This window comes from Salvia hispanica, chromosome 3, assembly GCF_023119035.1.
Source record: "Salvia hispanica cultivar TCC Black 2014 chromosome 3, UniMelb_Shisp_WGS_1.0, whole genome shotgun sequence".
Taxonomy (NCBI): Eukaryota; Viridiplantae; Streptophyta; class Magnoliopsida; order Lamiales; family Lamiaceae; genus Salvia; species Salvia hispanica.
In genome coordinates, this window is record NC_062967.1 from 51288135 (window position 1) to 51300289 (window position 12155).

At 33.4% G+C, this 12155-nt stretch overlaps 1 protein-coding gene across 1 annotated transcript; it reads right to left on the reverse strand.

Moving 5' to 3' along the window:
- Positions 1-2496: 2496 nt before the first annotated feature.
- On the reverse strand, positions 2497-4702 carry LOC125215897 (homeobox-leucine zipper protein ATHB-40). Its single transcript, XM_048117479.1, has 3 exons — positions 4529-4702; positions 3871-4202; positions 2497-2838 (listed from the first exon to the last, which is right to left on the reverse strand). Exons 1-3 carry the CDS (start codon positions 4611-4613, stop codon positions 2632-2634), a joined length of 624 nt encoding a protein of 207 aa, XP_047973436.1. The 5' UTR covers positions 4614-4702; the 3' UTR covers positions 2497-2631.
- Between the last annotated feature and the right edge of the window lie 7453 nt (positions 4703-12155).

Genomic DNA, 12155 nt, shown 5'->3' on the forward strand with positions numbered 1-12155 from the left:
ACTCATTGGCAAGCTCTCAAGTGGATACTGAGGTATCTGAAGGGATCTCAAAGTTGTGGGATTTTGTACATGGGTGGATATGATAGTAGTAAAGAAGCTGCAATGGGGTATTGTGATGCAGATTTGGCTACAAACCTTGACAGCAGAAAGTCTCAAACGGGCTATGTGTTTACTCTATATGGATCAGCTGTATCTTGGAAGTCAGGTCTACAGTCAGTTGTAGCTTTGTCAACTACGGAGGCAGAGTACATGGCACTTACAGAAGCGGTGAAAGAAAGTTTTTGGTTGAAGGGAATTCTAAATGATTTTGGAGTCCAACAAAAGGCCATTACAATTCACTAGAATTGTAAGGCAAAGAGTGTAAAAAAGTGTGTTTTGAATGAAGAGGCTTAGGGGGTATATATAGGGAGTAGGTCGAATCCTATGGATGGAAGGAAAAAGTTGGCTAATTTAGGTAAAGTCTGGAGAAAATCTAGGTAAATTCGTGCACCGCCTTTTTGCAGCGGACCGTTGTACCTTGGCCAGTGGTCGTTGTACAGTTGTCTGAAGCCTCTGCGGATTTGGGTAGCGGTCGCTGCATATCCTGCAGCGGTCGATGTGGATTAGTCCAGTGGCTACGGGATTTCTCGAGGGGTCGCTGCACACGTCCTAGCGGTCGCTGGGCGTCTTCAGACTTTTCAGCACAACTTTTTCGGAGCGGACCGCTTCAGATGTAGTGGTCGCTGTGGGCCAGCGGTCGCTGCGACACACGCAGCGGGCCGCTGGGCGTCTTGAACGCTCTAAACTCCATCTTCGACTTTTTCCTATCTTTTTGACTCAGATATGCACAATTCTCACAAAACATGTCAAAATACCAAAATGGATAAAATATGTGAAATATGGACATGAATTGCAATTAAGACACTAAAAATAGGCCAAATAAGGTCCCTAAAATAGTGCAAAATCCGAGCGCATCAGATGACACCATATATGTTCACAACGTGTTTTAGTGCACAATTGGAAAAGTAAATATTCATTTGTTTTATGTCAATCTAGGTATTATGACATGGTGTGTGAATATATATAGGGTGGTAAATAATGTTGGTGTCAGCGAATGCACCATTTTGCAAACGGATTCATTGTGTTGAACGAAGTGTTTCGTATGATAAGCTTGTGGCTTTAATTTGTGATAGAATTGGTATAAACATGTATGATCATACAATTCAAATTATATGGAAACTAGGGGTGGCGAAACGGGTTATCTGCGGGTACCCGTACTCGATTTTAGCCAAATTTATTGTCCCATTACCCGCCCCGTGACATACCGGGATTACCCGATACCCGTGTCGGGTATCCCGTACCCGACATTGCGGGTACCCGTACCCGACACGAAATCCTAATAAAAAATTTGAAACCCATAATAACCGTCAATGTTCCTTAATTTACTTTATTAATATCGATGGTAAACGTTGAATAGATGAGAATAAAAGTGAGGGGACACTCTATAGCTAGTTCCGATGAGTTTTCAATTGTATGTTCGTTGGAATATAAACATATTTTAAAAGAACTCTTAGATTAAAGTACTCCCATTGTTCGGCCTTAATTGAGGCAATTCATTTTCTTCACTCATTTTGGAAATATAATAATATAAATACTCTTCTCTACAATATTATCTCTCTTATTTTATTTTTTCTCCATTCTAACTATTTATTTTTAATTTTTCAAAATGAATGCGTATGACTATTATTATTTAACTATTTACTTTTTTTCTCTACTTTAACTGTTTGAAACTTCTATTAATATGGAACGGAGGGAGTGTTAAAAGATGGAATATGGCTAATACTAATAATAACGAGTATTATCGGGACTAACGGATATACCCGCGCGGGTAATGGGTATACCCGCTACCCGCAAAACTCTAAAACACACTACCCGATTCAGGCCCGTTTCCCGTTATCATCGGGTAGCGGGTACCCAATACCCGGTGGGTAACGGGTCGAGATGGGAATTTCCCATTACCCGCTACCCATTTTGCCACTCCTAATAGAAACGTACTATATGTATGTATGCCAATGATGTTTGATAGCATGTGTACATTTCAAATTGAAGTGTTCATCGAGTGTTCTGTGATTACTTAGCCCGTTTATACAATGAAGTATTTCAAGAAAAAGTGGCAGATGTGAAGACTCTCGTGTTCACATGCAGCAGCGACAACAAGATACAATAACATTTTGTGACGATAATTTTTCTATATTCAGTATATATTCTTTTATAGTAAAACGCATCAATAATACAAAGGACAACGGATCAGAACATGTCATTTTTTGGGAAAAGTTTTTGTGTGATACTCTTCATATATATAGATATATAAGAAAAAAAAAACAGAATAATGACAAGAGATACGACAAAGTGGCAACATTAGTAGTCAAAAAAGCAAGTTATGCTAGTGACATTTAATTAGTAGTAATAATTGTGTTGCAACTGACCAGTACTTACTGAAAATGAAACACCTATCCATAAAGCAAACGGATAAAACTAGGGATTAATTTACATGAGAGTTAATAATATTTACATATTGAATGTCTTATATATATAACCCCAATTCTAATTGCTTAGCTAGCTAGCTACTAGTCCAAATTAAATTAGCCCTAATTACATATAATAGAGATTATCCCACTCCATTCCATTGTTCTGATCTGAATTGTAAAACACATTCTCTAATCCTTCCATTCCAAATTCCCCAAGAAAAGGTGGTGCTTCCATTGAGAAGGATGAACATGGACTGTTGCTTGAAAACCCATCTGACAGCCTCTGTATTTCCTTCTCCGCTTCCTGGAGTTGTTCCTTCAGCTTCAGAAGCTGTACCACAAAATTATAACAATTATTTTTTAATTGTGAAATGCACATTAGATATTGAAACGTAATATTGGGAGCTTGACTTAGTAGTAGATTCCATTTTAAATAAGAAGAATATAATCTGACAATTAGTTGAGGTGGGGGTGGATCCTGCACGTACACGTGGCAGGGAGAGGCATGTGCAGCAACATCAAACCGAGCCACGGCTTAGCATTATCCACCTTAAATCACGTGGTACGGACATTTGCTAATAACCCTACAATTCTTTGGTATTTCAATGCTAATGTCCAGCTCATTTTATCCATAATTAAATGTCTCATATTTAATAATTACAGATTTAAAAAATTCATTTAATTTTATGTAATAAAGTGAATAGAAAAATTAATAAAAATATATAACCTACTTTTATATATTAATTTTATAATAAAATATTAATGTATTCAGTTAGTGGAATGCAGAGTTTATTTAATTAAAAGAAAAAAAAATGGAACATTTAATGACAGGCGGAGGGAGTAAAAAATAAAATGGGAAATGATTTTTCAAGGCTAGGGTGCATGCATCTTCACCCATGCACCCAACTCTTCTTACTTTTTCTTTTATCTCATCCCCCAAAATACACCTAGCCACACAAATATGGCATCTTTTTAATCACTTCCTCGTACACATACATGAGCTGTTAGGCAGAAATAACTCAGAAATAAATAAATGAGTATTTTTCTTGATGATAAATGACACATAGTTTTAGTGATAAAGTAAGTGAATAATGAGTTTAAGTGGATGGATAAAATAGTGTAGTTAATTATTCAACATACGTATAAGAGTAAAATTTTACTTAATTTGTCAAAGTATTACCAAAAAAATACTAATAATTAGAAAAGCTATAGTTAACATATTTACATTTTGACAACGAAGTTGAGCTCACCTCATTTGTTAAGATACTTCTTCTTTACTCTTGTTACATAATTTGAACAGAAAAAAGTATGTTACCAGTTGAGCTGTGCTTCGTTGTTATCATAATAATAGTAAAAAATATACCTCGGTTTCAAGGCGGCATTTGTGAAGGACGGCGTTGTCGTGATCGGATTTAAGCTTGGAGTACTCCTCCTGGAGCTTGTTGCTCTTCCACCTGGCCCTCCTGTTCTGGAACCACACGGCCACCTGGCGCGGGTAAAGCCCGAGCTCGGCCGCCAGCCTCTCCTTCCTCTCCGACTCCAGCTTCTGCTCGCTCCCAAAGCACTCCTCCAGCATCTTCACCTGCTCCTCACTCAACTTCCTCTTCCGCATCGCCCCATCTCCCTCCCCGCCCCCGCCCTCGCACCCTTTGTTCTTCCTCCTCCGCCTCCGCGCCTTTGGCTTTGACGCCGCCCCTGCACACACCAAACATACATTCATATCATATACAAATCAAAACATACAAAATAGTATATGTGCTTGATCTTGTTGGTTTTGGGCTTGGTGTTTCTGTGTTTGCTCTTTTGGTAGATTGTTTGTTAGATTTTGTCTTAGCTGTTTTTTTTATTTTTTTATTGGACTGGCTATAGTACTTTAGCTCGCCACGGGGGTGTTTATCTTCTGTACATATATATGTGCATGAAAAATATTTTTGGGAGGTAAAAAAAATAATTTTAGATTATGAGAAATGTAAATAAAGTAAGTAAAAAGTATAGTAGTCCTAGTTAATAGGTTTACTAACCGTCTTCAGGTACAAACTGGGTGTAAATAGCATCAGGATAGTACTGAGAAATGAGTGCCATCTGCTCATCGACTTCAGTGTTCATCCTCTCTTTCTACAACTGATGTTAAGATATGTTGGAGTTTTGACTTGCAAATTTGGAGTAAAGAGGTAGGAAGAGATGATGAAGCTGCTGCTATCTTGGGAGGTCTTCGGGAATGAATGGGAACCCTTTATTTATAAAGTTGAACCAATTCAATTAGCCCTTGTTAGATAAGAAAATTACGAGAATGCCATGGTGTACAACTGTTGATTAATCAAGTTACTTTTATGTTTGTAGTTCCTTAAATTTATGTCTAAAATTAGTGTTCCTTCTTCTGGCTTCGTTCTATAATATTAGAGTCATTTTATCATTTTGGTACATTCGATACTAGTAGAGTCATTTTTCTTTTTAGTAAAAGTCAACATATTTTTTCTCACTTGCTTTACTCTCTTGCGTTATTCTCTCTTCTTCTCTTTACTTTTTTTCATTTATTAGTTTATTTTTTCTTTACTTAACTTATAACATAACATATGCCGAAAAGAAAAGTCTCTACTACCGCAGAACGGTGGGAGTAGTAAAAACAAGTCCTTTCGTTTTAATTTTTTATATAGTGGAAAATATAAAAATTGTCAGCACATCATTCTATTTTATCAAGAATTAGAGTACTGTAGATTAGTGACAAAATATTTAAAATATATGTCTTTCAAGCATAATCCATATTTATCGTATGTGGTTTGCATGTTATTACACAAGAATATTTTATCCAATTAATATATATAAATCGAGAGCATTATCTCAGCGCATATTGCACAGGGAAGAAGATATACACAAACATTACGAAATTCAATGATTAACATTTCAAAATTTAAAAATAAGATGATATGATATCAACATTATGGAATGAAATTAACCTTTGTAATTTGAAAACAAAATCTTGTAGAGAGAAGCAAGTTAGGTCTTTCACAAATTAGGAAAACGGATGCGGTGGCGTAGCTTTACCATTCTTGTATCTTGATTTGGTGAAACGTGACTCCATCAAAGGGGTTCATTGAAATTGAAAGCATCCATATCTTTATATATACTATTTCATTTTACTTTATTCTTGTTTATTAGATATGATATGGTCTAAGTATGCATGTAGTTATAATATAGTGTCATTGTGATAGTAAAAGAGTACCATCCAATCCAATCCAATTATCCTAGATATGTGCTCTCTCTCCTCTTTTTTTTTTTTTTTTTTTTTTTTTTTTTTTTTAATCTTTGGAACCATGTGATTTACTCATCATCATACCCTCACTCATCTTGACTTTTTTCATGTTTGGATCAGCTTCCACTTCTTGATGTAACCCATCCCTAATTATTGTGATTAAATCTTTCTTGTCACCCTTTATAAGTATGTTTTAAACATGCATGCAATTGGATAAAATATAAACAAAATCATTTTCAATCCCCAGATATTGGAGATTAATACTTCACCTGTTCCTTATTAACATAAAGATTAAGAATAGTGTGTTAAGTGGATAATGAATAAAGTAAGAGAGATAAAGACAGAATAAAGTAAGAATAAGAGTTATTTTTTTGCCAAAAATAGAAATGACTGAATTATCTAGGAACTTTCTAAAATAGAAAAATAACTCAATTAACATGTTACGAGTATTTAAATCATGCATCACTTTATTGAATAAATTCGTAATTTTAGATTAAAACTCCACTATAGTGAAACTTTCATCTTCTAGTTATTCCCAATATGCACAAATTGTGACATGATTTGTAGTAATTCATAGTGAACGTGATTAGAGTAGATGATTCTACAATAAAGTGTGTGAATGTATACAAAAATGTCAAACGAATTGTTTTTTTTTTCTTTTCCTCCAACTAAGAATATTGCAGGAACCAAGGAAGGGCACTTGCAATTGGCTTTCCTGATTGGGTAATACGTATAAAATTGAGAAATCTATTTTTTTAATTTTAATTTGGTGTCTAATTTCTAATCAGCCAGGTTAGGTAGTGGGTATTGGGATCCCAAATGACCACCTCGAAATGATTAATGAAATAGTAAAATTTGCCTCTGGATTAGGAGTAGCAACTTTGTTGTCCAATTAGGTGGTATTCTCCTCTTTCCATGCCTTCCACCTTCAGCTGCGCCCCTCTGACTCATCACCCTATCTACATAATTACAGTGATTTTTAGGAAATTAACAATACAAAACTATAGTAGTAGTACTTGATTAATTGATAAAATAATAATAGAATTTAATACTATTGGATTAGTAGCGTAGAGGAGCACGTCATGGTCAAAAATTTCAATGTAGGTCCATCATACTTGATTAGTTTACTATTGCACTATCCATTCATCTTCATGATCATCAAAATTGAAAATGTTTATTCAACTGTATTACTCCCTATTTTAATATCTCCAAATTATTTTATAATTTGGGATTAGGGTAGTGGGCTTGAATTAAATATAGTTTTGGCATGATATATTTAGGAGAGTTGGGCTAATTGGGCCGAAGATAATTTTGTTACTAGGAAGAGTTAGTATGATCAATTATTTTGAAAAAAATTATTTAGGGTACAATTAATAATATTTGAGTGATGTTTTGAATATGGAAAACGTGGTATGATTTCAATAATGGCTGAATTGCACAATAAATGTTATTATGTGCTTGTATACGTATAATACTTGGTTTTATCTATGCTTAGAGCACTCCCAATGGTGCCGGCTAAAAGTCGGTGTTTTTTCGCTGTCTATCGCCGAGTTATCGCCGACCAATGGGAGAGGTCGGCGATAATTCGGCGATTTTTCCTCCCGTTTTATCGCCAACCGGCGAAAAATCGCCGGATTATCGCCGACCACTGTGGGCGATAATTCGGCGATAAATATATTTTTTGTTTTTTTTTTTAATTCCTGTACTATTTTTTTTAATTAATTTTCGTCGTTGTAATGTTTACCCGTGTTTAATACAACGAACTTTATTACTATTATTTGTTTTGTCTAATAAATTAAATTAGCTAGCTTTATTATATACAAAAATAAAACAATTAAATTAGTGATGATGTAAAAATGAAATGTTGAGTTAGGGAGAAATAAGGGAGAAACCATTTGAGCAGTTGGCTAAAAGTTGGCTAAAAACTGGAGATAAATTATGGTGCTGATGTGGCGCTGATGTGGCAGGAGTTAGGGAGAAATAAGGGAGGTTTTAGGGAAACTGTTGGGAATGCTCTTAGAACATGAAAGAGTTCATTTGTGTAATTTGAAGTTTTTAGATATACTATTGAAAAGCATTTTTATCTCTCAATTCCGTTTCTTCTTCACTCACACAAAAATCAAGTATATATATATGGCGATGACAACCAAAATGAATGGTGTAATTGGTTAAATGTGAAGCTCGCGTTCGATGCAAATAATATATCGTTTGAAGGTGCCACTTTAAATTCTGCCTAATTGTTGACGTCCCAAATTTATGATGAGATGTGCTCATGCGACAGATGAGCGCAATACAGTCCAAAGGAAACAAATGAGATTTCGAAGCTTACATCGACATGAGTATACAAGCTCGTTCACAATATCTTAAAGCACTCTGTTAGTACTGTAAATTCAAGAAACGTGCTAAGAAAAATACATGTATTACTGAAGTACTTATACAAGATATGAATAAATTACCATATGAAAGAAATCACCTGTCTGCTTACACTTTTAGGAACATGTTATGGCCTTTAAATAGACCCCAAAACTGAAATCATTGATTTGTGCTAAGCAATAATTGTTTCATGTACATTTTTTTATGGATAATGATTTTTTTCATGTACAACAGCTTTAGTTCAAATATAAAACTGTCATGTATCAATCACTGCATAGTGCGAAGGAAAGCTGGTACATAATTGACAAACTACAAAAGCAGAGACCATACACTAACATGAGTATTGTTTGGATATTATTGATGTTATGAGATATTTTTTGACACAATAGCTTCAGTTATTTTGGACAGTATAATAATAACTGAATAATACATGTGTTACCAATTAATTGTGATTGATGGTGTTCCATTCCACTTTGGCTTGTTTCAATTTCACGTGATAAATTTATATTATACTAACATGAGGGTCACGTACATTTACATTATAAATAAGTTTCCTAAATAACTGTGACTAAGAGAAGTGTGAACACCCATGCGGAAGGGAGGGATTAATTATAAACAATGTAAATAATCCATCCATTCCCAAAAATAATCCCATTCTAGTATTATGTCCCACAAAATTAGTTCAATTTTTTTCATTTTCAAAAAATAATTTTACCACATACTTACACTATTAATATAATGAGGTTTACTATCCACTCAACGTTATGGAATTACTTTCATATTTTTTATACGTTAAAACCCATATACACGGTACAGTCTCAAATATTCATATTTTTAGGCAATACTCCTTCCGTCCCACAAGAATATGTACTTTTCTTTTGTCTATCTCATAATAATATGTATTTTCTAATATTAAAATATTGTTAGTGAAAAATAAGTCTCATTTTATTCGAGAAAAAAAAAAAATTCTCTCGAATAAAATAAGATTTATTCTCCACTAACAATATTTTATATTTTTCCTTTCTACTTTATTTAATAATTGTGTATGATTGTATATTAAAATTCATATAATATATAATTAAAAGTGTATACTCTCGTGGAAGAAGTAATTAGTCAATTTAGAGGTATAGCAAGTAGTCAATTTTAGAGGTAGGGGTTAAGAGATTTAGACGGCGACACGTGGAGGAAGTTAAGAAGGTCACTCAATCCAGCCCCTATCCACGACTTAATTAACGACACGCACACATCATTTTATTGTGTCAGAACTCAGAAGGGATTGGGTTCCATTGGTTACACCATTTTCCTTTTTCTTTCTCTAGATATTTGCTTACACCGCTTTAACTCAGACACGAGTTTTAAAAAATCTAATGGAAAGTGAGTTGAAAAAGTTGGTGGAATACGAGTCCTATTTTAAAATATTAGTTATATAATAAAATATGAGTAGGAATGAGTTAGTGAAATATGAGGTCCACTGCCAAAAATAATAGAAGTAAAATGAGACAAATTACATGGGACGGTCCGAAATAGAATACTGAGTCGAATTATCTAAAACGGAGGGAGGGAGTATTTTTTTCACAGCAAACATTAGTTATTATAGTTTTCACTTTTTGACAGAGAAGAAAAGCATTACTAATATCAATCCTGACACATGCCTAGCTAGCTATGCTAAGCTACCTAAAATCGCATGATTCTGTGTCGAAATGGGCATGGCTGTCTCTAGAACAAGGATTATTTCTATTTCAAGTTGCTTGGATAAGCTTAACACCATTGTTTATTGCGTGCTTAGATTATATTTTCATGGATAAGGATAATCTTTTTTACACTAAACTTTTTCTGTTTTGGGAATAGATTTATACATGTAAAACCAAATGGATCACGAGGTGCTTTGATAATTGCAAAATTTGTTATTTTGAGATGCACAAAAGATTTGGTCTACACCTCATTTTTTAACTTTCTTCCTCTCTTAAATTGTTCTTGCAGTTCCACTAATTAATTGATGGACGGATTCAGCCAATTGGAATTTTTGAATCCAAAATGGACTATTGGAATCAATGGAATTCTACTAAAGAATATTGGACAAAATGGAGTAAATAGATGGTGAATGGTGATGCTTGGTAATAACGTGTCACCATTTTGTTCTACTCTATTTTTACACAGCTTTATTTTGGATCCATTCAAAATTAAAAGGATTTTGTATTATATGATTGTTTCAGAGGATTATTAAGTTTTTAACACCATATTTCTTTCACATATTGAAAGTTTAATAAAGGATTGCCGCTCTATTAAGGGGTGTTCGGTTGGTAAGACTAAATCTCATGATTAAATATGTATCATATTTGGTTCATAAGATTAACTCCCTCAACTTAATCCTAGATGGAGAGTCTTATGATAATTAGTTATAGCCTCCCCCTCCAACTAAAATAATCCCACAACTTCATCCTAGATGGATGGTCTCATGATTATTAGTCATGACAACCGAACGCCACCTAAGTAGTTTTCGTGTTAACATATACTCCACTCATCTCGCCTTATCTTAGTTGGGGTATTTCTTTTTAGTACAAAGAAATGAATATTTAGAAGTTTGTGGATGAAAAATACAGTGATAGAAAAAAAAAGTAAATAAGAGAAATAATACGACTTAACTACCGTAGAGAGAGTAATTGATATAGGAAAACTATAAAATGTTGAATGGTCTGTCAGTTAAGTAATTCGTTTTACAAAATCATTGATTATTAGTAAAATCGAGACTTTGTAGTAGTATTAGATTAAGAAGTTAATTGGTTATTAGTTACATATGGTTTTCCAAATAAACAAGGACAAAAGATATGTACCTTTTCAAAACGAGAAAAGTCACTGTTATATTGTAGAAATTGGGTAGGAACTATTGTGAGCATCACCTATTGATGTCAAGCCACATCAAATCTACCTACACATTTTCCTCGACTCTAAACTTTCGGTAATATCTGACTATTATACTTTTCTATACTTTCAACTTCAATTATTAGTCAATCCTGCTGTCATAGTACTACTACCATTTTTTAAAATATTTTATATTTACTTTTATATATGATCATATAGATGTAATTAAATACGAACTCTAAATAAACTCCAAACTCTGTTAATACATTGCTAACATAATGTCAGTATATTGTTAAATTTCAAGATTTTGATATTAACACATTATCAACACAATATAATCGGTTGACAGTGTGTTGACATCAAATCTTGAAATTTAATGACGTGTTAGACAAAATTTGGAGTATACAATACATAGAGCTAGCTTGGAGATTATCACTACCGCCCTATCACCTATGATCACATTATTATGAAAGTTGAAACTAACTCTTCATTACCCATATAAAATTGGAAATTTGATGACCACAATTTGATGTTACCAATATCATTATATCAATTGTCGAACGCCATCACATGGTTAATATGGTCAAGGATATTCCAAATTTAAATTAATTTATAACGTTTTTTTACCAAACATAGTTTAATTTTATGAAGAACCTAATGATACCTAATTGCATGTATGTTCACACTAAGAGGTGTTATAATTTATACTACTATCATGACACAAATTATGCAATCACCATTCACCACACTAGGTACGCACCAATTGTACAATGTTATGACATCAATTGCACAATGTCATCACACTAATTGCACAATATCACCGCATTAGTTTCACAATGTCGTCACACTAACTGCACAATATCATCACATTCATTGTGCAATGTCATCACACTCGTTGTACATTATCATTATAACAGTTAGGAAATTTAATCATAAGAGAGAAATTAATTCATCATCATGTAAATTTAACGTATGTTATTAAGATTAAAGTAGAATTCTTGTAAAATTACATTTAATTCGATATAATGAAAAGATAATCTATATCAAAAATTTGGATGGAATTTAGAATTTTGATTTATTTTAGAAAGGAGAAAGTGGTTTTTATTATGGTTGATTATCAAAACTAATTTGTATTATAATGATTAAATTTTTTACCTTAGTGTCTA